Consider the following 27,338-nt stretch of genomic DNA (forward strand, 5'->3'; position numbering starts at 1 on the left):
ATCTGAGAATAGCTTAGTTGTGGACAAACACTTCATTTCTCACCATTTTCTGGAAACTTGAAGACAAAACATAAAATGGACAGATTACTAAACAATCAAAACAATCCTCAATGGAGGGTTGAATTTTAACAATCCCAGGAGGGCACCTACTTTGCCCAAAGTATCATCCCCCTTTGTGCACACAGAGATTCTTTGCTTTAAAGTCAGAACTAGAAGAAATCGAATGCGGATCCTTGGAAACACTTCTAAGAGCATTGTTTGCTTGCTTACATTGGATTTCACATTACAGTCTGGTGGCGGAAGGGCCCCGGAGCATGAATACACTCGGATTTTCTGCTCAACAGCTGGTTATGAGAATGCAACGCAAAAAAAGAAAGATGTATGACAGCAGTCGGAGGCTTCCCTCCATTTAAAGTCATTAATTAAAGCTAGGGAGGCTGCTAGTTACAGCTCCTGTATGCACGTCATTTAAAAGGAGAAACATGACAGAGTCGTGTTGATCAAAAAGAGAAACATATTGATTGAAAGGGAGACGAGAGCTGATCCCAGGTCTGCTTAAGACGACACAGAGACGCCGAGCACAGAGAATTTACACGGTAAACAAGCTGGTCACCAAAAACACTGGTGTATTGACAACGGATGAAGACGGTTATTAGATGTGATCCATAGATAGTTACTGCGTGTATTCCAACAAGGTTCAGTCGCTCGAGGCCAAGTGACACTCTTCAGAGTGCAAGTCACGCGTTATCTTATGGGGCTGCACCGTGACACTGTGTTTTCGTTAGAAGGAGGGCAAAGCTGTGCAGGAATTCCACACAGGGACCAAACCTCCATTAAACTAACCAGAGGGACAGAGGGGATGCTTTATCCACCAAGTCTACAACAAGGGGGGGGGACGTGTTGATCCAGGCCGGTCCGTTTACGCCCCCTACCAGCCTCTGAGGACACCACGTCAGCATCTTTACTGGGGAGTATAGCTGCCCCCTGTAGTGCGTGGAAACATTGTGCCGTTTAAGGAGCGGTTTCATATTAAAAGACCTCCAAAGTGAGTTACTATTTTTTTTACTTCTCAATGATTTGGTCTCAATTTACCTGTTTTGTAAATCCTGATCATCGAGGAACGAATGTCATTTCAAGCACTCCTTAATAATTTCAGTTCATAATAATTTCAGTTCAATGGTTTCAAATATTTAATGGCGTTAAAAGAATTATTAAATCACCTAATCAATGAGGTTACAGGATACCAAGCTAAACTAAAGGAAACGTCCTCACGTTGTTGTCTTCTCTCACAGCGTGTCGTCGCCAACGTATGCCATGTTGATCCTGGCACCAAAGAAACACACAAAGATGACATTTCTGACCCGCTGCTCCGAGGTGACCCACGTTGGCCTCCGGGCCTTTCCTTTGATTCCGCCTGCACATCAACATCGCGGGCTAATCCCGACGTTGGCGCTCAGTTCAATTTACTCCGCGAGATCGCAGACATTGTCGGGAAGTCAAACGTCTGCATCGTTATGGGAATTACATTTGGTCAGCTGTGGAAAACATTACGGAAGAGAGAGAGACAGAGAGAGAGACACCAGGGCCAATACAGAGACACAAAGCAGGCTTTAGGGGAGATGCACTGTAGCAAATGTTCACGCTTATGTTACACTTCGCCTAATAGGTTCACTTTAAGAAAAATGTCAGGATCAACCAACGCATCTCCGAATGACATTTTGTCTTCTCGCAATACGAAGAAAGCACAGGTGAAAAATGGGTAAAACCACTTAAACACTTAAATCATTCAACATTTAAGCTATTGAAGGAAAGTTGAAGAGGTCATAGTTACCTCTCAGTTGTGTATATTATAGTTCTGTAAGTGGAATGCAGTCATTTCAAATGGTATCACTGCACCTGTGAATGAGGACTCAGACTATCCCAGCACATTGTGTCCCTACGGGCAGTAAAAGTAATCAGATTATTGACTGCTGATTACTCCTTTAAAAAGTAACTTTGTTACTTTACAGATATCTTGGTTTTAAAAGTAACTAAGCTAGATTACAAGTTACTTTATTAGTTACATTCAGCATCTGCCGACAACACCCGCCGCCTCAACATAAAAAGGACAACTGGTCTCATTGATGGTGGAGAGGAAAACAAAAGGTGGGGCGTGCTGTTGTCTGGTGCAGAGAGCAGATAGAAATGTGGCTCCTGCTGCTACACATGGCCCCGCGCGTTCACTCTGATTGGCTTTAATGCTCAGGATCCCCATGTGTTGACGCTAACCGGATTAACTGCTCAGGATTTCCAGGCCAGGCCCGTTGTTATTAGGATCTGATGGCCGAGGCCGTTCCACACCCTCCGTGTCCCACTGCTCGCCGGAACCACGCTGAAGATGCACCAGGTTTGTGATTTACTGAGTCGAGTCCGATCCAGCAAAGGAAAGGCTAAGACGTGTTGGTTAATTGCTCTCCTCCTCCTCCTCCTCCTCCTCCTCACTCTCATTCCTATTCACCGTTCCCTCTCCCTGCTCGGCCTATTGATCTGCCTCAGGCACTGAGCTCATAACAGTGTTGTCTTTGCTGATGATACACAACACACCACACACAAAGAGATGCCCTCCCTCCTCTACGACTGTTTCCTGTCAGCAGGAGAGCTAATTGTGTTACAACATGCTAATGCATCGCGTCAGGGAATAAAAGGACTCGATGTCGGGCACACAAATCAGAGCTCACACTTTCCGAATGAATGCTGTTGTAGTGAGCGCGCAGACCACACATTATAAAAAGAAAGCTTTCAATAGTCAAAGTCTCATACTGCCAGAAAACTTAGCACTGAGGGGAGCTCCGGCGTGGTGATCAAATGCTCAATCAATAATTGCTTCTGAGGCAGCGTGCCATGGAACTAATGCGCCGACAAGCTCGTCTGCGGCCCAACCGGAGTTTCAAAACCTCTGACAACCACATTCCACGGCGGCACTTCTTTGGACTTCCAGGACAGGTGAGCAATTGTCAAAGTGCTCTTTTAGGTTCCGCACTACGCCTCGCTGTGTGGTCACATGGTCTTCAGACATGTTGCTTGAACTATGCGAGTTTGATTACCAGGAGTGAGAACCGGGAAGAAAAACACTAAATAAATGACTGTAGAAGGATTACAAAAGCAGATGAGATTGAATCATATGCTGCGGCCTTCACAGTCAAAGGCTTAAAAAAACCATGGTACTATAATAGATCAAACATGAGAGAGAAAAAAATGGAAAAGGGTGAAAACGGAGCTGCTGGTAAAAGGAAAACAACAATAAGGGCATTGAAGAAAAAAAAGATAGCCCACTATTAAATGTGCATTTAGAGCCATGGGCTTAAAGGGAAGCAACAGCTGCAAATAGCAGACTAATGCTGCATTCACATGGAATCAGGCCGACACAACATTTTTGTACTATGTGAAACTTGAAAACGGCATACCACCAACCCGTGGACACTTTATACGTGGCGTTAATAGTTAAGAGTTAAACTCCACCTCAATCTAAGAGAACAGATGTTAACCCCAGTGCCAAAAAACAACAATTCAAGCAACTTTAATAGGGTCCAAGAAGCAATTTATGACTTTCTTAAAGAGGTCATCAAATGTCCCAAACAAACGGGACACCAACGTCGAGGAAGTCGAAGCTAAGACGCCCCCTGAAGTGGGCCCATCGGTTTCCCACAAGGCAAATGTTTTATGGAGAAATTAAACTTTGGACGAGATGCATACAACCAGACGGGAGCCCTTTGCCGGTCAGACAGGTGGTTACAGAGCAGCCTTCCACCCCCACGAAGTCCAAGCAGGCAGGCCACCACGACGAGGAGTCCACCGAGGCCTCGCTTAGAAGCAAAGACATTAGAACCCGCCATTTATTCACTGTCAGTACACACACACGTCCACGCAGGCATCGCTAATCATTGTCCGCTGTGCAGCCAACCAAAAGGGGTGGGAGGGGGTTAATGACCCGCTGTCTGCTGCAGGTGGTCTCAAATAATTTGGACCGTGGGGATGGGGGACGTGTGCCTTTGGGGGTTCCCTCCAGGGGGGGCTGCTGTTGGAAGAGCGAAGCTGGGACTCAACCCTCACACACTTGTGGCTGAACGCCTCTGTAACAGGTGTGATAGTGTGTGACAGATGGAGAGAGAGAGAGAGAGAGAGAGAGAGAGAGAGAACGAACAAACCACGGCTGTCAGGTGACTACAACGTTTTTGGGCAGATAAGGATGTAAAACCCAACAGGGAGGCTCATAAAACTACCGCAGAAAGGAGATCCATCAATATTTTCATACATGTCCATTTATGGATATTTTCAATTAACACACAGGCCGTAAGACAGGGACCACTTCCTTTTCGGTTCCTTTCACGGCAGTTATGCAAAGCACGTGATTTCCTGTTTAGGTCCCAGGAAGATGAACCGCGGATTTTGGATCGTCAATAAGAACAAGATAAAAAATGAAGCAACAAGATAAAATGAAAAGGCAGAAACATCGTGTTCACATTGATCCGGTTTGGTGTGTGAGGTTGTGTCATGGTGCGTGATTTGTTGATTCGGTAGCTTCGGAGGGTTGTTTACCCTGTGTTTATGCTATCCTAAATTTAATCTCCCTCTATATCCACCCACTCGCTCGCTCCGCGCGACGATGTAAGAAGCCGTGTACATGTCGGTAAATAAAAAAATATCTGCATCCCGCTCTCTGAGGCCAGACAGCTGCTGCCAGCTCACACAAGCCCATGCCTCGTGCACGCACATCCTCCTATATGAAGGAATACGTGCACGTTAAACATTCACTGTGATCAACTTGCCGAAAACAAGCATCCTAACCCTAAAAAAAAAAAAGAAAAAAGCCCTTTCATCATGTAAATCACACTTGTCCGATTCCACGGGCATCTGTGCCTTTCAGAGAGGGGGAACAGACATTTTGCACTCTAAAGGACGGAGAGCCGCACGGTCTGACACTTTAAACATTATGAAATAGGAATGACGTTTTAGAACGGGCCAGGCCTCGGGGCTGCGCCTACATTAGAGAGGAGAGGACAGGTTGAGAGCCTCTACGCACTACTACACACCACTAACAGGAGACCCTGCTGAAAGGATCAGAGGGAAAAAACTTACTGTGGAAAACATTACGGAAGAGAGAGAGACAGAGAGAGAGACACCAGGGCCAATACAGAGACACAAAGCAGGCTTTAGGGGAGATGCACTGTAGCGAATGTTCACGCTTATGTTACACTTCGCCTAATAGGTTCACTTTAAGAAAAATGTCAGGATCAACCAACGCATCTCCGAATGACATTTTGGCTTCTCGCAATACGAAGAAAGCACAGGTGAAAAATGGGTAAAACCACTTAAACACTTAAATCATTCAACATTTAAGCTATTGAAGGAAAGTTGAAGAGGTCATAGTTACCTCTCAGTTGTGTATATTATAGTTCTGTAAGTGGAATGCAGTCATTTCAAATGGTATCACTGCACCTGTGAATGAGGACTCAGACTATCCCAGCACATTGTGTCCCTACGGGCAGTAAAAGTAATCAGATTACTGACTACTGATTACTCCTTTAAAAAGTAACTTTGTTACTTTACAGATTACTTGGTTTTAAAAGTAACTAAGTTAGATTTCATGTTACTGTATTAGTTACATTCAGCATCTGCCGACAACACCCGCCGCCTCAACATAAAAAAGACAACTGGTTATGCCAACACTCTTTATCTGGTCGAGTTGGGGGGATCCGAGCGGCTAACGTACGGCTGATGTATGCGCGTACGCGTGTGCATATACGGACACATGTGCACACGCCCCCCGCTGTTATAATGGTCGGTAAACACTGGCTTGATGGCACTTTGTCGCCACCAGCACAGAGTGTACAACGAACCTTGATGTTTCCATCGTTAGCTGACAAATACTCAAAAAGGTGTATTTCCAACTCGAAAATGCACATTTCTCCCCTCCTCCTCCTCCTCCTCGATGTTGTTTGTGTCGCTGCGTGGTAGGTCTGTGTATAAACACGTGACGTGACCCTCATGCTGAAAACGTGACTTAATTGTCGCATAGGCTACGTGGCTTCACTCCCAGAGACACAAGAAATCAAATATAGATTTGACTATTAATGACAAAATAGTAACGAACAGGGACTAAAGTATCTTTAATCGGATTACTGGTTTGGACATACTAACGCGCTGGATTACTGGTTACTGAAAAAGCTGCTCGGATTAGAGTATCTGTATGTGTGTGTGTGTGCAGTATTAGCTAAAGTCCGGCATGCAAATAAGCTCAGGTTGAGATAATTAGAATTACAAATGCGGAAAAAATAATGGGCAGCAACCCAGGTGAAGCAATTTCATCTGCGGGCCGTGGTTTAATGACAGTGAAATAAAGGAGCAAATTTCTCTGCGGCGTGGAGAAGTGGCGCTCTTGTCGAGGGTGAAAAGGTGTGAGACGGACAAGGCGAACTAAAAGCCGCCCCCCGCTAAAGCCCAAAGAGGCGTCCGAGCGAGACGCCAGCGGGTGAGGCGGTGACTCCCAGTAGTCCAACATTGGCTCCTCGGGGGCTGAAGGGTTGTCTGTTGTTGTCTTTTACCCCGAGAATATAAATCAGGCATACTTTGTACCGCTGATGATCATTTCTCATACGCCGCTCGAGTGTTGCTTCATTTCCAAACGTGTCCTCTTGCCTCACAAGCAGCCATTTGTCATCACTTGGGTATACAAATCAATTTGTAGGAGATAGCTTGCGCGATGTCACCGTGGTTCCACAGTGATTGCACGTCATCGCCGATCGAATTGAAACGTGTGTGTGCAGCGCATTCACATTCACATTCAACTGTAAAGAGGGAACTTGGAGGGAAATAAGCGGAGCAGCTGGGCCAGACCAAAGAAATGGTTTTAATTTGAGTTCTCCTAAATTCAACAAATGCTTCATTTTCTTATTTCAAAACAGCATGTAAGGAAACTTTCTGAATAGTAAAATTAATCGTCCTCATGAAAGTAATCAAGTGATGTGGTTTCTCAAAAAAAAAATCTAACTACTCTTCAGTGGCAGCAACATAGACCAAAGTTTGCAGTTTCATTTTCCCATCAATATTCTGAAGGTTTTCACAGATGTGTATGATTTATACATCAATTTTTTCAGAGAAAGATAGAAAATCCTCTTTGAATGGTTGTCGACACTGCTTTCACATTCATGTGATGAAAGCAGCCATCCAGAACTGCCTCTCTAAGTACATTTGACTCTTACATGTGAAAAAGATGAACACTGTGCTCAGATATGATTTTCACAAGACAATATACCCCTTTTGACAACAGCACAAAAAAGTAACAATAGTGCCTTCACGAAAGTTAACAACTGGGGAAGTATTATGGCAACAGTTATTGTTGGAATGATGTTAAGAAACAAACTACAGGAAAACCAGTCTCATGAAATGTTTGTGTTTTCGGGGAGACAAACAAAACGGAAAGAGGTGAATCGTGAAGGACATTTTCACCTTAAGCACCATTTCCTTTCATGCTTAAACACACACCTGCCAAATCCTCCCTTGGTGAATAAAAGGGTGTTGTGGTCCTCGGGAATTGAGATGTAAAAAGAAAAGGAATCACACAGTGAGCGTCGCCCACCGCGGTTAAAGGACCAGAAGGTTTGCAGGCTGTGAATGGGATTAATTGGGCGGATGTGGTTTGTCTGAGAAGGCCGGTGTGTGTGCGCGGCCCATTGAACTCTGTTGCCAACGAGACCAAAGCCGCTGGAAAGAGAAGGCCGCGGGCGCACCAGCTTTTCATTTCCATCTCTGCAAACGTGGCGACATTCAGCCCTCCGTTTGTACCTTTGCACCCGCCGAGTCCCATGACCGGTGAGAGCGGAGCGCAGGCCACGCTGCGGTTACTCATTGGCCTTTGAATAGCCAGCCCGAGCCATAACACGGGCAGGGTCAACTTGTTATCGTCAGCCGCACAGAGACGGACGCCCCGGTAGGACTCTGCCCGATGTCCCCATTGACTAATCAATTATACACTGAGTTAAATTTAAGTCAATAAATTCCAGGCTGATAAAAAAAAAAAAAAAAGAGCCATTTCAGTGGGAGCGCTCAGTGAGCCGCTCTCGGGGTCATAAAATGCCTCGTTCCCCGTAGCCTCGTTGGTGCTTAGCGGTACTCAGCGTTCATTACACGGTCAACAGCATGAGACGACCCGCGTAGCAACATAACAAACTAATAAATCAATCTCAGCTGACCGCCGTCCGGGGAGGACACGGGAGGATGATGAAATCGAGGAGGAAAATCTATAAACTCCAAAGGGAGCGCTGTCATCCGCAGTAAAGAGGTTCAAATGAAACGCAGACGCAAGGAAGTATGTGACAGCAGACATCAACCATTCAGAGACAAAGGCCTAGCAGCCACAACATGGCTGCAGCTATGGGAAGGATCTTCAGGTCCTGATGCAATGCAGCAGTGTTCTAGAGAGGGAAGTGAAACTGATTGGATTTTTGGCCTTTTTACAATGTTATCTAAAAAAAAAAAAAAGGATAACATTTTGATTTAACTATGACATCCATGAGGGGAGAGGGCGAAGTTCTAAACGCTCCCTGTCAAACCTTTGTGGGGAGGAGGGGGGTTTGCACAACTGTATCAGACCACACACACACACACACACACTCATTTATTGACTTGACCTTTCTCTTGGTGTAGGAAGCGGCTCAATTTGGTTTGACCCGGCCACATGACAAAAGGCAAACTAATGAAGACTGCGTGAAAGGCAGATTGATTTTTTTTTTCTTCTCTCCCTCCCGTCCTTCTTCCGTTCAATACGTTGCCCGCTTCGGTAGAGCAAGTGGGAGCGGAAGGCCGAGCTCCAGCTCATCACTCATTTGTTCAACAGGTCGGGAGGGACGAGGACCGAACAGCGCAGAAGGCCAGAATGCTGAGTTGCACTTGCATGATTGGCGGGAGCATTTCAATGCTTTTTTTTTTTACCTCAGAAAGAAACCACTGGAATGATAATCAAGGAATAAAACAGTGGAGCGGAACGATGAAATCGAGGGATCTCCCGGACTCTAGTCCATGTTTGTTAAGTGTTGGTTCTGCTGGGTTCACCAATCAGAGAATAGCCGTCCAATCGCTTAAACAATCCTCATAAACATCTAAAAAAAAAAAAAAAAAAAGAATGAAAAGCCCCGTGGCCCTTAAACCAGACAACTCAACCCTGGGGTGTTTCTTCTCGTCACACTCAGAGGGTACATTATTGTCTTGGTGATGATATTTTAAACTTGTGATAATTAAATAATTGTACCTCTTCTCCGCTTCAGAGTGGGCTGAATTAGATTCGCTCCACTCCAGGGTAATTAAGCAGCATAATAAAAAGGCATAATAAAGTTGCCATGGCATTTCTCTAATCTTCACAAATGTATAGCCTGGAAATAGCTGGATGGACCCACGCATGATTACTGGAGAATTTGCTTAATATTTTTTACTACAGAATCCGCCAGGATGAAAGACCGCCTACTCAAACAGCCTTTAAAATTGAATATCCAATACAAAGGGTGAAGAACCCTGAACACGGACTTGTGACATCGGGAATAGAACATTTACCACTTTCAAGATCAAGCTCAGTTGTTGAACCACATAAGCACTGTCAGCTTATTGTAAATTGAGTTGCACTATTTCATCCAGTTTAGTTTTTGAGAAGTGTATTAAATTAGACAAACAGTATCTATTTGCTCACTGCTTAAGGCCTCAGGGTGTAAAGACTTTCTGGGGTCGATCCAATGAGTCTCCTTTAGCCACACATAGGTTGCTACTACCGCAGTGGGAGGGGTTTAGAGGGGGGGCGCTAAAGCCCGACCTCTTTGCTACGGAGCAATTTAATAGAATTGTTTGGATCAAAGTGTCTTTGAGGGGAAGCTAAGAAAAAAAGATCAGGAGACAACTCTGCAGCGGTGGGTCGTGACTGCCTCCCTGAGATCACCTGTGTGAATGTTTCAGTAAGGGAGGGTAACATGAGGGCCCCGCCTTCAGCGGTCAAATCAACTCTGCTGACTTGGTATTATACACACTGACTGGGCGTGGCTTGAACTCCATCTTTCCCGCCATGACAAGATTAAATCAAGTGAAATCAAACGAGAAGCGCTTCACAGCCCCGGGTTGTGATAACGTGTGCAGGGTTTACGATGATATGTTCAGAGCGGCGGCGCGGATGTGTGAGTTTGCTGGTGATGCTCTTTTATTACTAAAATATCTGATGTGTTCCTGTCAGAGGGGCCTGCCGTCTGATGTGATGGATGGAGGGTTGACTTAATAATACAAAGGTTCTCTGTAGCAAACCATTTATTCAGACTCTATTTCATGTCCCTGCTAGGCTTTCACTATCTAATTATAGTGCCTTGTTGTGCTCTAAATTCTGCTCCAAAGGCATCCAAAACATTGCATTGAGGACCATAAAATTATTCCCAATTCCCAACATGAACGAGGAATTCCCAGTAAGAGTGGTTTTAACGAAACGAAACAGATACCAGATAGAGCTTCAAGAACCCGTATCGCTCAATAAAGACTTTTCTCTCTCCTTGTTTTCGTGCCTCTTTGGGTCTTTATTATGGACCATCGTCTTTTGTCCAATCAATGAATGCAAGTTTACAAAAATTGTGCATTTCTATTTAAAAAAAACATATATATCAAGTTGCTTGTGTGGTAAAACAACTGCATAATCAGCTCTATCTATTAAAAAGTTCAGAGGGGGTAAAAAGAAAAGAAATAAGAGAGGATCTTGTGCTGAAAGTCGCATTCTAGACTATATAGCAGAGGTGTGGACTCGAGTCATGTGACTTGGACTCGAGTCAGACTCGAGTCATGAATTTGATGACTTGAGACTCGACTCGACAAAACGTACAAAGACTTGCAACTCGACTTGTACTTGAACACCGATGACTCGTGACTTGACTTGGACTCGAGCCTTTTGACTCGAGAAGACTTGCTACTTCCCATGAAAACTGGGGGAAAACATTTTCACACCACCGCGCCGCTCTGTTTATCTGCATCTGTCAAAAAAATGTGCGCCACCTGTATGCAGAGAGCGCGCGCTGCCTGCACGACATCCAATCACTGCAGTCCATTTGACCGTATCAACGAGACAGCTCGTTCATGGTTACAAACATCGGGATTTTTGAACCCGGATTCAGACTCCAGGAAATCCTCGCCAACATTATGTCAACGTCCGTTTTAAAGTAGTGTAATGAGCTGAGTTAAAGTTATTAGTTAATCAGTTATGCAGATGTTGCATGTGTTCACGTTATGCTTTGTCACCAGCTGTAGTTACGCGAGACAACCCGAGTTTTGGGGGGTCCGTGTATGCGGAAGTGTTCGTTCGGCGTGGTGACGGCCAACAGTGACCGAAGTTGAGTTTTTTTATATAAATAAATGCAGCGGAGTTGCAAGCCAGTCATCGCCTCCTTATTTACGCTGCAGCATTGGGGTGAGCGTTACAGTACTATAACAGTCACAGTCGATCCACCATTACCCTTCCCTTCGTAGTCTAGGTCTGTGAGGCAGCGCACCATCACCCAGGGTTCCCCGTCCCCACTATAATAAAAGGACTCGAAATGACTCGAAAATAAAATGGTACGACTTGTGACTCGACTTGAGACTTGTTGGCTTTGACTTGTGACTCGACTTGGGACTTGCTTCGTCTTTGACTCGACTTGACTCGGGACTCGAGGGCAATGACTTGAGACTTGCTTGTGACTTGCATGACAGTGACTTGATCCCACCTCTGCTATATAGTAACACGGTTTAACATACCTGTGAGTTCCAGGGGGGTTTAAGCAGCTTTCTGCACGTTACAAAGACATATCACCCTTTTTTTCTCTGCTCCAGTGAACCTTTTCATTTATTACTTTAATGAAAACGTTTCAACCAGCAGTATTTAAGGGTGATAAGATCCCACAAAACATGGAGGAAGATGACGTATGATCCTCAGTTAATTAAGTTCAGACATCTAAAGTGAAAACCATGGTTGAGCAACTAAAAACACATCAGTTATACCAGATGAGTATTTTTATAATGTCAAAACAAAGACACAATGGGGAGTTATTGCCAGTTATGTGGTCATTAAACCTGGCCTTCACGCTCATACTAATACTCTCTTGCACAATGCACCCTTTTTTAAAAAGATTTTTCTGTTTTATCATTACTGCATTTTGAATAGACTTTTTCAACTTGCTGAACAAATACACCCCACCCCCCGTGAGTTCTGCGACCATGCGGCTCTCCATCCCTTGCAGAGCGGTTCCAGCGGGAAGTCCCATTTGCTGATTGCGTAATTACCTGTGACCGTAGCAAATCCAACACTAATTGAAGAAAAACTGCAAAGGCCACTGGAGCGAATGCCTTTGAACTTTGAAGCACGTTGACCTTTCCTCAGGCCGTGGCGTTGTCCCATATATGGGTAGAGCCTTTATTGTGTATTATTCAACACACGTGTTGAGTGACTATGAACATACACTTAAGAAGGCCCTTTCGGAACAGGAAACACTTCATTGCTGCATGGAGATATAGTGGAGGGATAGTGTCCAGAGCCCCCTCCTCTCCCTCCTCTTTGCATGTAGTTGCAATGCAAGCTTCTCCGTGCTTCGAATCCACAGTCAGGCCACCTTTAAGTGCACGTCAGTGCATCTGAACACCGCAGTGCCCTGCACTCTGACCGACGGCGCTGTATGGCGCTGCGCAGCAGTACACAACCTTTGGCTCTGTTCGCCGTTAGCACAGCTAGCACAGCTCAGCCATACAACAATTCAGCCTGGAGATTTGAATGCAATACCATTATTCAGATGGATTATATTAGAAACATTGATATAAAACACATAGACAGCCGGTACTTTACGGCCCTTAAAACTCACACCCTAAAAAGGAGATTTCCAGGTCATTGGCGGATAGAATATGATGGGCGCTGGAACTTGTAGTGTTTAAATGCCAGCGTTCATGGGGAAAAAGGAGAGAAGGAAAGAACAGGAGATTGAAAAGTAAATGGACATGGACTATGTGATTGACAGCCTATGATTCAGGGTATTAGACTGAATTGGATTAAGTGCTTGGGACACGTTAAATTTGAAAATCTTGTTTTTGCCTCGGTCTCCATCACTGGGCTTCAAGGCTCGCTCACAAAAAACCCTTTCAGTCTGCGAGCCTGTAAGGGTTTTCCCAAACATCTCAAGGCAGCCAACCTGTTTGTGCCAAACAGAAGTTTGTATTTGCCAAGAATACATTGGCAATTTGTTCACGGGATGTGAAATGACAAATTGAGGTCCTTAGCCTTTTGCTCGGGCTGTTTTGCTCTTCGTGAGCATCACAGACGTTCCTCTGCAAGTGCAGACGGGTGGGTCAGCCACAAAGCTAACCCCCGAGTCAACAGGAAAGCTGAGAATTTGGTAACACAATCGTGCAGAAGGAAATCTGATAGGCCGGCCATACGAGATGAGCCCAAACACCAGATGTGTGCATAATGGCTCGAATGTTGGCTCATGTCTCGGGTAATGCCAGCAGGACGAAAAGCCAACAGCCATTTGGGAACATTTTCAAATCAACACATTTTCCCAAAAAGAACACTGCTTTCAGAAGACAACATCTTCCCGCACAGATCAGAGTAGATTTCTTTTAGACGTAATTTGTGTTCATTACTTGTTTTAACATTCACAAGCCCGTATGAAAAATGTGCTTTATTGTCTTTACAGAGTGGTCGTGTACATGGCTAATCGTCCTCCTCCCCGTGTGCAACATATTCTACTTCTCTCTAAGGTTATGTGAAGCACATCCAGCAACGCTGCGCCTGTGTGAGAACAGACAATAACAAATTCCTTCACGTCGAGACCGGTTGGCACAAATATGAAAGCGTTTGTGCTGCAACTTGTTGCCGGCCGCTGATACATGATGAGTCGGCCTGCCATGGATAAAAAAGGTGCAGTTTCTTCACATGGCGTCCTATCCAGCAAAGTGTGTCTCACACCAGGCTGGGTTATACCGACGCTCCTCCTCCCTTTAACTCCTGCAATGAACCGGACTATTTGAAGCGCTCTAAAGTTACAAGAGGGATTTAAAGCCAGTGAGTTGCGTTTGATTGGACCGCTAGAGAGTGGGCGGGCTTAGGGTTTTAGCTGGATAATACTTTCATAAGATCCTCTCTAATCACTCAAGCAGGAATATCAAAAGAAAAGGTCCGTAGACGAAAAAAAGTGTTTTGAATCATTCAAAAACTGAGTTGGTATTAAGAGATATTCTAATTTATTAAGATTAAAGATCTGCATATTGGCCTTTCAATGTCTTTTTGCGTTTTGAAGTAATCAATAACCTCTAGATGCTAATGAGCTGGCAGCGCGTTAGTTCTGAGCAACACAAGACAAATAAGAGAAAACCCATTGGCTAATCCAAATTCACCAGGCATGGTCATTAAGGGCAATTGATTTCCTGCGCGTCTGTGTGTGTGTGTGTGTGTGTGTGTGTGTGTGTGTGTGTGTGTGTGTTCCCCCCCAGTCCCATGATGCCGAGAGCATGCTCAGCATATGTATGCTAAACACTGTCCATATCATAAGGAATGCTAATAATCCCACTCCAGACCTGCTAATGATCCAAAAAGCTGTGCATATGCGTTGTCTATGTCTTTGTATCCAAACACAGCTCCTGCATATTTAAATTATGACAAATTGGTCAATCCACCAGAACAGCTCGCACACACTTCCCACAGATGCTTTACAATAAGAACCTTGTGGCAAATGGAAAAGCATTTGAGCCCTCCGAACTGCTGGAAGGGTACTAATGTGAAACAGATGGACAAAGGGTGGAGTTTTCATTAACGGCAAACGGCAGCAAACCAACACAGTTTATTGGATACACAAAACAGGGAGGTGTCTCAGTAAAAAGTGTAGATAGCTCAATTAAGTCAAAACGGTTTCCACGCCAGAGAGTAGGCGAGTGAAAGAGAAAAAAAAGACGTAGCCTAAGAGAAAGGGGAAGAGAAACTCAACAAAGGGACAGTTCGGATCGCCCTCCTGCACTGAATAAAAAAAGTAGAGCTACTGGAATCTGTCAATAGACGGCTGCCCACAGCAGGAAGGAGAACACACACACACACACACACAAGTCGGTAGCTTGCTGCAGGCCGGAGCCTGTGGTGTATTGATAAGATTGGGTAACAGAAAAGCGGAGCTCTAAAGCTCCCCTTTAGCTGGAAATGTCAGGCTGTACATGCAGGAGGTGGGAGTGAGGAAACACACAAAGCACTACCAGACATCCCATTGCCCTACCTAAAAATCTATTTCATTTTCTATTTTGTGATGTTGGGTTAGCGGTGGTGGCAATCGCTCTCTAATCAGGACTTGCTTTGAGATGGTTTAAGTGCATGTCTGGTCCACCGGAGGCGGTTCAAATGGTGCGAGGAGGGAACCAGACGGGTTATTGGGTGATTTTTGTTATTGCAGATTTGTTTAGCCAGCTACTCATGATTTATTTAGCCAGCTACTTAGGTATTAGCTGATTGTAGGGCTGACACAATCCTTAGTAAAGAAACTCATGTATTTGACGGATGAATCTAATAATCGATGATTTCACTCAACAAAAATACACAGCAAAGCTGGAGCCAGCCGTTTTCCTGTAATTCCAGGTATTAGACGGAGCATCTAAGGCAGTAGACAAACCGTATGGATTTATGAACGCATATAGCAGCTACAAGGACAAACGCATTTTTAACAAAGGACATGCTTTGCGTTTAATGACTTAATGATGATGATGCCGGATCTAGCTTCGCGAAAATCCTACTCCCATCAGATTATTAAAGGCACATTTCAGACCCCCAGTAGCACTACAATTCAAAACAAAGTAGTGCCAAAACAGCAGCAACAGATTATAACAATTTAACTTCCTTAGCACACTTTCAGGACAAAAGATCCATTTTCAGCATTTCAAATTGCACCGTCTCACATCACAACACACACGCCCTCCAATTGCTTATATTTATACTTAAAACGCACAATGCAATTTGGTCTCGTCCTCCCAAGACTTAGACATTCATAATGCAACAAGTAATATACCGAGGTGGGTTTGAACACAGGTTAAGATCTTTCCATTTCATACTAGCACAGCGAGACAAATAAATGTTTCTTTAGAGTTGTGTTTCACATACAGTGTCCTTTGGTCACTTTTTGATTCACCTTTAAATCAATTAAAAGTGTAAGAATCAAGGCTTCATGAAGAGAAGGTGGTTATGTGTGTCTTACATAAATGTAATGTCTTAACATAACAGTCTCCAACCCAGGCTCTGAGGCCTGCTCATGCTTTGAACAACTGCACAAACACGAGGAAACGGCGATAACCATCCATCCAACTTATTTTGTTCCGTGGCTTTTCCAAAACAATGCCCAATAACTACGCATGAGCGGATTGGAGTTGGCGAGCTTCGATCCAGTAACGGCAACAAAGCGCTGCCTCCTAGATGGATGCATCTTAATATTCCACCATCTCAGGCGCTGGGTTGTGAGGGACGCTGCGGGGCCGCCTTTTGGTCCCGGTCCACTCGGAAACATGATCCAGAAAGAGTGGTTTCCCCAAAGCAGAAGCAAGAACCTCAACCCCTGGTCCAATCCATCCCTACTGACTTTATGAAGAGCCGCCCTGCAACTATCCATAATGATGTATGGATTTCAACTATGTAAAGCCTTATGGGCTACCCACTAGGACTATATATTTACTGGGACTTTATTACACCATTATAATAGACATTATTGCATATTATGCTTCTAGTCAGCACCCTGGCCTGTGGCTACAGGTACAGGGAGCTTTGTCTTTACGGGGAAGATGGTGGACATTGATTTATTACAGTAGTAACTGAAGAGAGTCCGGGTAAGATGAAGAGGTCTTCCACTGACTGAGAGGGGTCCTCTGCCCACATTAATGCTCACACCACTACATTAATGTACACACACCTGAACAGGAGCAGTCGGGCTGGTCATCAGTCACCGCTGTTATAGCTATTAGACAATTAAAGAATGGGAGAGCAGTAAAAGACGCACACACACATACATACACACAAATAGACACAAGAGGGACCAAACCAGAGGAAATTAGTTCCAAAGATACCAAAATAGGACTTAAAGGCTGCAAAGTCACCACAAGAAAGAAACACAGAGAGAGAGAGATTTGTTTTAGGCTCAGAAGGGTTGGCGGAGCGGCAAAATGGCTTTTTTGGCGGCGCTTGCAGAGACGCACCCAGACGAGCATCCACGAGGGAAAAACATCCACATCGGGAGCGGGCAAAAAAAGAAATAAGACCGAAAAGAAGAGAAGGGCAGGATATGACAGGCATGAAGAGATGTGTGTTGGGTGGGAGATTGATGTTTCATCTTTGCTCAACCGTTGGCTTTTTGACATTTGAGTATGAAACCTTTACATCCAGCCTCTAATCCACAGCTCTGTGAACAGTGTGCGTGTGCATTCCTCTTTGTAAGTGTGTCTGTGCATTTTGAGTAAGAAGAGTCGCTGACGGGCTTTAGTTTGCTGAAAAGTTAAAAAAGTAAACACTGCACACACACTGTCCTTACACAGTCAAATGACGATTTGCATCTCTGCATACTGCATACTATAGAGGTAACGAACTTCAACACACACACACACACACACACACACACACACACACACACACAGGGATAGTGAGTCAGGCAGGACAGCAGCGGTTGCATAAAAGGTGAGTATGTTTGTATGAATTAGTCTTTCATTATATTTTATAAGAATGCTGCCACAAAGATGAGAGCTTCAGTGGTTGGTAGGAAAAGATCCATCTTTCCTCAAGGGTCCTTGAGGGAGGCTGAGGGCCTTTACACACTGAGTCATAGATTACCTGTGGGGTTTTAGATTTGAATAAGAACCAGTGAAGATAGAACAGTCTTGGGGCCTTGAATACTAGAATTGAGAATGATTTCTTTTCTTCTAGTGTGTTCTAATGGTTTTAGAAATCTTAAACTCCGGAAATGTTTGAAATCATTTTTATTCAAGGTAACTTGAAAGCCTGAGAGCCAAGTACAACTCAGCGAATGTTGTAATGTCAAGCAGTCTGCATTCAATAGCAATTAGTTTTCCCAATATATAGAGCAGTAATTTGTAGCGTGTAGGGAAATGACGATAGGCAACGTGTGTACTTAGTCTAATGTAAGTGGTCTACTCTGTGACAGTGTCAAGACACAACATAGGATAAAGGACCAAGACAAAAGGGCTTTGTCAGTTCCCTTTTTGTGTCTCGAGTGATCAACGGTCTGTAACTCCTGCACTGAGCACCAGCTACACAGGAAGTGTGAACACGACACGTACAGAAGAGAACCTCACGTTGATCCCTGCTGGAAACAGAAAACTAACCCAGTGTTTACCATATAATTCAACTAAAAAGGTTGAATTCTCCTTGCATTCCCTTCTTGTTATCTCATGTGAATTCTGTTTGTTCCTTTCATCTCTCTGTGAACGGGTCGGTTTAATGAAGTTTAGTCACCAGTTATCAAATTAGGTGGAAATGTGAAAAAGACGTGCCTTTTTTAATGCAGCCAGGCCGTGTCTGGCTTGTTGGCCCACTGGTAAAAGATATGTTACAGAACACACATTTCACTGATTCACTTGGTGATGCCTCTTATGGGGATACATGCTCGATGGATCATAATATTCCAGCGGTGGTACGGTGGTGGCCATCCTCAGATGCAATCTATTTCAAGCTGGTGAGAAACATGTTACTAGCGGAGGATAAAGTACTTTACTGTGTCAAATAATGCAGGTGTTCTAGAGCCCACCATCGACCGACCCCATCGCCCTTGATTTTCCTTGTTCGCCGGCCGAGGGGTTTTCATTATTACCCCGGCAGAGAGCCGGGCTGCTCTCCAGAGGGCCTTTGATTTGAAGCAGACCAACATATTGGGCTGATTGAGGGATTGTGGCGGTCGCCCACAACAAGTCGTTAGTCCGTCCTTTACGGAGCGCCCCCGTGCTCACCACAGGCGCAATGCGTCGGGCTGATCTCTGGATAACTGGGTCAGAAGGTGGCGAGGTGGAGTAAAAAAGCCACGGAAGCTTCCACTAAATAACACCGGACCAGCCGGGGTCCAGGGAGATCATGTAGGAGCGCGTTTGAGTGGCTGCGCTTTGGTGAAGGGATTTGAAAAGAGTGTGAATAATGCTAGAAATAGGTATATTTAGCTAGCATAAACAGTGCCACCTGCCCATCAGTAACTATCATTCACACACTGTAGTCACACCTACAGGAGCTATGTTGGGGTAAAGTGCCTTTTTCGAGGGTTGACATGCAGGTTAGCCGGGTCTGGGTCTGGGATCGAAACCGCCAACCCTCTGATTGGAGGGCCACTGTGCTCCCCACTCACCGACAGTCGCGCAAGATCAGGCATACCTTCGAAATGTGAAGGGTGGAGTGATATCCAACAACACGGTATGTTGGGGATTCATCGAAACCCACATATGTACTGTATATAGTATAATTATACTGAATAGCCAGGCCTCATTGTCACCAGATACCTCAGCCGGTTTTGGCCAGATATCAACACGTATTGGTCTGAATGTATCAGAGATGATGCTGGAAATACTAATATTTCAAAAAGCAGCATTAGTGCAACTTGTGGAAATATCCAACTAATGCCTTTGGCTCCAGAAGTAGTCCTATCTTTTTTTTTTTACATTTTTATTAATTTAATATTTGGCCGTTAAAATAAAAACAGCCCAGAGCGAGGCAATCTATGTTTCCACTGTACCTCATAAACACAGACTGCTGCCTTGACAAAACAAGAACTCTTCAAAACAGTGTTTCTAATGGCGATGATGTTGTGTTAACTTTTCCTTCCGGCCAAAGTTCCCATTTGAACTTCAAACCATATAACAGGGAGCTGGGATGAAATAAATATGGGATTTGTTTTAACATAGGTTAGATTAAAACAACAATAATGCCATTTTATTAAACTTAAAATAATGGTATTAACATCCTTAAGGACTCAGAACAAAGATTATTTAAATCTTTAAAACTTGATTCCTCGTACCTGCATTTGTTTGTTTGTCACACAAATGCCACTAAGAAGACCCACAAATTGGATTTGTGACGGAGCCTGTTGTCAGGAGCATGCACGCTGTAACGTATGCTTTGGTACGAACTCTCTCGCTGACACGATGTCTGTAATACTGCCTGGGTCACAAAGTGACCTTTCAGTGGCAAGTGATGTCACCGTATGGTCCTTTCAAACTCTTTGAGACCAAAACACAGGGGGAGGTCTCGGGGAGCGTTTGGAGCCAGAGGGACACCAGAGCAATATATCTATACAATCTATCATGTAATTCATTTTTTCAGTATTCAGCACAGACACAATGGAGGCTGTTCAGGGAAGTTCTATCAGCTCTGGGCCATACTCACCGGTAGTTATCTCATTTGCTAATGATTTACATTGAAAAGGGCGAAAACCCTGCCGCCTGGATGTCTGACAGGAGCTGTGCGTGCTCATTCAGGACACCAACCCTTTATCCGCTCACTCCCTCAATGGTCCTCTGCGTGAGTCTAGCACTTAACCACCTGAATGAGTAAATGGAAATCACCTCACTGAGCAGATCTACGGGAACTAATCTCCAAAAGCGCCTGAGGGAAAAACTCTTTTTTTTCTTCTTCTTTCTCCCCCCTCTTCAAATGACACTTGAGATCTTTAATGCTCTCTCTGGTCTTGGCTCGTCAGTGAAGATATTTTGATATCTTTAGATCGCGCCACCGATCACTCAGCGGGCGCCACCCGAACATCCTCTGCAGCCGCCTGAAACCACTTCCGAGACCCCACCACCAGCTTTACTTTCGCTTGCTCCTCACACCCACACACTGTGCAGTGAGGCAACACAATAAAGCAGGATATGCTACCTGTTGGTTGGATTTTTTCCACCCCACTGCAGGCTACAAGCCTTCCATTTTGCTTCCACCGGTGTGGAATGATGGGAGATCAGGGAGCACACAAGCTATTGATTAAAAAAAGGCCTGCAGGGCCACAGTGACACGATCTTTGTGAATAGATATGAGTTTGAATTATGACATTTAGTGACTATATTGAACATCTGAATCATAGTTTAGGGTTACAAAAGGAGCATGAATTGTCTTCTATTCAATTCCTCTATTTTCAGGTAACCAACTGTGGAGTTCAGTTTGAACTCAGGTCATGCATGAACATCTGGGAGCAGCTTTAGAAAAGGGAGCTAAAAGATGTGTCGCGTCTTCCACGTGAAGGATCGCGACTGATCGGACCAGCGCCCGTAATGTCCCGACACCGGGGACTAGAAAGACAGGTACATCAGCGCGGGGGGGAACGGGGCGGCGGGACCGCGCACGCACTCGTACCATTTTCCACAGAAACGGACTACGGTTTTATTTCGTGGAAAGCAAAAAAACCTCCCCGCCGTTTGAAAGAGCCGCAAAAAGCCGGGTTGTCAGGTGTAGGTGGACATGACAGCGTGTTACGAGATCGTGAACACCGCCAGAGGCTGCGCACATTTCGGCCGCTGTAAGCGATCCGCTGCGGTGACAGCACAAGTTGTATACTTGGTGTGCACTCATTGGCGGAGAGCAAACATTATGCGAAAGTTCAAATTTCATCTACGTTGTTTTTTTTGTTTGTTGATGGGTCATATAGGCGCCGAATTGTGAACGGAATATGGACGCTCGTTTTATATGTCCAGTCACGTTTTGACATGCTGATTAACTGCCTTGAGTACGAGGACATTCCTTTTTTTTTAAATGACGGTTTTTTGGGTGGAGTTTGGTGGGACGCTTTCGCTCGGAGCTCAGTCGATCCTTACCTCTTTGATCTTGGCCCGTCTCTCCTTGGTCTCGGGGTCCTGGGGCTCGTGTCCGGTCGCCCCGGGCGGGCGGTGATACTCGACGAAAGGTAAATCGTTCCCACCTTGACCCGCGTTCTCCTTTGCAACTTTCTCCTTATCATTTAAAATGTCTTTTTGTATCACTTCGGGACGTTTCTGCAAAGTATCCTTAGCCTCTAACAGGGCTTTTTCGTGGTCTTTTCGGATTTTGGCCAGGACCCTCTCGTCGTTTCCAGCCGAAGCTTGGTCGCTGCTGTCCGGACCGGTGCGGGTGTTGGTCTCCACCGTGGAGGCATGAAAGAAAACTCCGCTAAGCAGCTTGGACGAGTCAGGTAGGAAGAAGATGGCCCCGAAACATAGGGTTATAAAAGCGCTAAACACTAGTAACAGTATGAATTTCTCTGTCAACCTGAAGGAGGTCGGGCTGGCAGACTTCCTATTCGGGGTCGCGGTGAAAGGCAGAAGAGTTGCAACTGGCATTTTCCCCTCTTCTTTCAACAACTCGAACAACAAAAAAGAAAATGAATTCAAACGGTCGAATGCGCTCACTGCGGACTCACTTCCCGGTTATTCCATTCAGAAATCCATTCTCAGGTCGTATAAACAGTGGCAAATGTAGCGTAACTGTGGTAAAAAAAAAAATCTCCGGTTAAAAGTTGAGGACTGAGACGCCTGCCCATACCGGAGACCCGACACACCGATTCCTCCCGGCTCACACAGGAAGCAACGGCAGATAGGCGTGACTGACAGTCGCGATGAGCTAATCACTTTCTGCCCTGTGAGTGGTGGAAAGCCTGGGGGGCGTGGCCTCCCGACGGCTGGGTATAAAAGCCTGAGACAGCAGCCATAACAGCTTCCTGTTGCACCAAGGGTTCAGCGAGAAGGAATAACATATCTGAGTCTGGATAACTTATACTTTTTAAAGATTTGTTTTACTCTACAACCAACAATGAAGTGACCTTGCTTATTATCCCATTGATGCATCCATGTGCAAAATCTAAATGAGTCGAGCGATTCTGTAAGCATGATGAGGCTAAGCAGGAATAATGTTTACCATGTTCGCTATCTTGATATATCATTATAACATGCCTGCGGTGGCAAATTGTCCCTGAAAGCCAGTTGTGGAGAAAAATAGGACTACTACTGCATTATAACTGCTATACTTAAATAGGCCACAGTTTTAAAGTACTTTGACTTAACAGTGTTTATTACTTAATAGTTTTTCTATTTCATGCAAGTATATTATTATTTTCACTGCATTTATCGAAGCTATAGTTACTACTTTTTGAATAAAGATCTTATAAACAAATAACAGGCATAATATATTTTTATGACTGACCCTGAAATTGACATTGCACTGCTTCCCAGTGCACATAAATAACATCCAATAATATAAAAGTAATAGACCGACATTAGCAGCTCCACATTAATAGTACTTTGAAGATAGTACTTTTACTTAAGAGGAATTCGAAAGCAGGACATTTTACTTTACTTTTATTTTATTTCTAATGGAGTATTTTTACGTTTCCCTCAGTAATTTAGTTGAATACTTCCATCACGGCATAATTCAAAGTAAAGCTTTGCAACTGCTGGAAAGGTTATTTTGCAGGCCTTAAACCAAAAAATTGAACCATTTAAAATTTTGATCCGTTGATGGCTTTTGATGGGAAGTCACGGAAAATCATTCTCTGGGGAGCATGAATGTCTGACCTCATTCTCCAGCCAGAGTGCAAAAACCCACAAATGTCAAGATGGGGTCAATGCTTTTGATTCCTTCACTACGACCATTGATATTTGTACCTAACTTCCTGCCAATACATGTTATTGGGCATTGTAGTTTATTTCACTCTATCACAAATAGAACTACTTTAAGACTGGATTTTTAGCAAATCACATCCACATCAAAATAGCCCCCAACAAATACACTATTAACTCCCACTATTAACTCCTGTTTGAGTGACGAGAAGGTAATAACCACAGATTTTTTTTTTTTAATTATACCTTTAAGAAAATTATAGGCTTTGGTTGGAAATCCATTGACTAGCAGGAAAATACGTAGAAACATAATAATGCTTGGATAATAACACGTTGTTGATTTCAGTCTTTTCATGAGCATTTGTAGACACTAAGTAAAATATCATGAGCGAGGAGGGACGGTTAACTGTGGCTTTACCCCCAACATTCCTCGTCGGCTTACCTTCTGACCACGTCATGTGTCTGGTCACATGAAAGAATCAAAGCGGGTGGCTTCACCCAAGGACTTAACTTTGAATAATATCTAAAAAGCGTGAGCGATGCACCAGAATGATCCTTTTCACCCCCACGTCTTCATGACTCGTGTACTGTGTGTCGAATGAATTGCTTACCTCTTCAATTCTAAAGGAAAAAACCTTGGCCTTTCTGATGCAGAGGTGTAGCCAGCTGCTCTCCTCACAATACACAGTTGACTACCGTGAAAAATCTCCTCTCATCTCCGTTTATTATTATTCATGGGCTTAACAAATGGACATAAAAACCAAAGCCAATGCATATGCCCACCTGTGTGAATGCACACGTAGCCTTACTGATGAGATCCGCGATCTTTGTTAGCTTGTGTGCGACCGTCAGAGATAAATGGCAATCATTTTGATTGTCTCCGTTGGTAACTAATAACGGTAAGTTATACGCATGAGACATGCACTTTTTACCTAAATAGAGGTTTGAATTAGTTCACTAATACTAGAGTTTTATCAGGGAGAGAGAAGGGGGGGGGGGGACAAATCACTTGTTCTGTGCTATTACAGTTACTGATGAGTGCTTGCCCCTGTCTTCAAACTGAATAAATCATCTTGTCGCCGTGATCTGAATGTGCAAACTTAGTTTGTTGGCTGTTGAGCATTTTCTCAAACATTTACAGAACAACATACATCTCTGACCATTCAGTTAATGCGAATAGCTGCCAGGTCCGTTCAAATCGCAGACGTGACGGACAGAAAAAACAATTCCGACCGAAAGCTTTGTTAGTCATGTGATGTACTTCACCTATACTTCACCTGCTGCAGGAGAGAAGCGGTGATGGAAGGTCTAATCTGGGGATGACAGATGCAGGGAGCCATATTGAAATTGTAATTCCCGGATGACAACAGGTCTAAGTAATGACACGCATTGGTGTGATAACTTTCTCACTCTTCGATTCAGGCAGGAAAATTAAATCTGGGATGAAATGTGTGGCATTCCGATATTAAACTATGGGTCTCCTGCAGCAACAGTTTTTGACAACCGCCGTTTTTTCCAGCGTCATTTAGTCAAAGTTGGCTTTGCAGAGAGAACCCAAGAGAGAAGCAACATTGTCCCCGGTGGGGTCACATTGTTCTTGGTGTGGAAGAACAAATAGTCCTTTGTGGTGATGCAGGTAAAACCTGTGGAGAGGGAGCGGAGGGTAAACCCACCTTCAAGGCTCATTCAAAGGAAAGAAAGAAATCCCCTTTGTATCCTCCTGCGCTATCAGATCTTAAGTTAATTCAGAAAGGAAAAGCTGTATTTGGGGTTTTACTCGTCCACCAACGTGCCGAATAAATCTCTCCCACAGCAGCAATTTAGAAACCGGACTCTTCTTTCGTCCTCATAAACCACAATGACAGCGTGACCACCCCCGAAGGCTGATACACCACTCTCGGTGTCGGTAGTGCCAGGTATGTATCAGTCATCATCCATACTAATGTAACGCCTCTGAAACTGAGAACCCCTGTGTATAAATAATGCATGGTTGATCTTAAATTTATAAGCTACGCTGGGTTCGTTGGTCGAAAGCAGATAAACACACGGGGCCTTCAAAGCGGTACAGCAACAAGATGTCATTCTTATCAAGCTGCAATGAATTCGGCTCTGCGGTAGCAGACAATGCGTCCGCCTGCCTCCTCACTTCTCCCTCCTGCGATTGATCGATGAGATGTTGGTGCAGGACGGCGGCGGCGGAAAGACGCCGCGCTGGCTCCGAGATTACTCTGAAACCCGCTGGTTAGAACCTGTGTTGTAGATCACAAGAAGGAAAAACAGCTGAAAAAACTCCAAAGCAGCAGTGGTGATGTCGTCTATGGAGGGAACTTACCACTTGTAACAGTACAGGGCACAACAAATTACACATAGTCGAGGAATCGTTTCAACAATTTTGGCATTCTTGCGTGACGCTTATTCTCTGTGAACTCGCATCACACACATTTGTTTCATTTATTGAGGGGTTGCACATAGCCGCAGTATTTGAACACGCCTTCCCCTCTTAGGACCTTTGGGATCTTTTACTTCATTGTCTGCCGATGCTGACTAACTCCTCAGCGAGGCAGGCTTTGGTGCACACACCGGATATCTGGTCTCAGTCCAGAGAAAAGGTCTCCGGCTGAGCACTTCACAAAACCGTGTGTGCCCTGCACCAACAGCGGTGCAAAATTAAAATACGTGATTATTTGGGTAGTTGACTCAAACAGAGCTCCATTTTGTGAGTTGATTGATGAGCTGTCGTGTAAATGATAGCAAGCAGTGTCCGTTGATGGGTGTAATGAGTTTTGCTCCTGTAAAATAAGGAATTCATGACTGAATGTTTTCGGTTTATATTGAAAATTCTGGCTGAAGGTCACAGATCAATCTCAACTTCTTTTCCATAATCTCATCATCGCACTTCACTGTTATTATTATCCATGTGTGCAAATGGTAATTAGAGAGCCATCTCCTTATGAGTACGGGATATTTGTTAAACTAATATTGCTAATATTGTCGGCTCAATGCGCCCTGGGAATCCACTTTCAGCCAATTTGCTGATGTAAAATAGGCCATGTAGTCATCACCCAGCTGTTTGATGCCCCTCTCCCTCTCTCGCCACAGTCCAAATATAACCTCGCCCCTATCTGATTTAACCACCGTCGTCTCATCCCCGGGGCAAAATGGACTTATGTGTGCAGGGAGAGAAAAAGGAGCGAAACAAGAGAAAGGAGAGGAGTGGGAGAATAGAAAGTCCGGCAGTGAAGAAAGGAGTGGGATAAGAGTGCAGCGGGGGGGGGGGGTGTACGAAGGATGGGAGTGAATAGAAAGTGTGATGAGGAGTGGAGGAGGAGGACGGGGGAGGGAGGGGAGATGTGCTCAGTGAACGAGGTCACTAATTGGGTTGAGACTTGTAGCTGCTCCCCTGCAATCTATTCCCCTCGTTCCTGACAGGAATCAAATTATTTTGAAATTCTTTAAAAAGAGCACGAAAGAAATATTCTAATTTGCAGGAGGCTGGAAGAAGGGGCCCCATTACAGGAAGAAAATAACAAGGGGCCAGTATTATAGGACGTTTAATAGGGCCTCGTATAGGAGCATACATTTCCACCCGAGGGCTTCTGCATCTTCACACTTTGTCTTTTCTTCAAGAGGGTTCAGAGAAAAAATAAATAAATAAGATGACACACTTTCTATGTTGATTGCTGGGGCCACACTACGGCCGCTGTGAACTCTGTAAATCACAGAACCTG

The 27,338-nt window shown here is 44.5% G+C and overlaps 1 protein-coding gene across 1 annotated transcript in view; it reads right to left on the reverse strand.

The window, feature by feature from the left end:
- The window catches only part of man1a1 (mannosidase, alpha, class 1A, member 1), a 92,977-nt gene extending 70,403 nt beyond the window's left edge, over positions 1-22,574 (reverse strand). The window contains exon 1 of the mRNA XM_037448978.2: positions 21,835-22,574. Within this exon, the coding sequence (XP_037304875.1) occupies positions 21,835-22,335 (501 nt within the window). The 5' untranslated portion in view covers positions 22,336-22,574. The remainder of the gene's footprint in view (positions 1-21,834) is intronic.
- Positions 22,575-27,338: the final 4,764 nt, after the last annotated feature.

Source organism: Pungitius pungitius, chromosome 20 (genome assembly GCF_949316345.1).
Source record: "Pungitius pungitius chromosome 20, fPunPun2.1, whole genome shotgun sequence".
Taxonomy (NCBI): domain Eukaryota; kingdom Metazoa; phylum Chordata; class Actinopteri; order Perciformes; family Gasterosteidae; genus Pungitius; species Pungitius pungitius.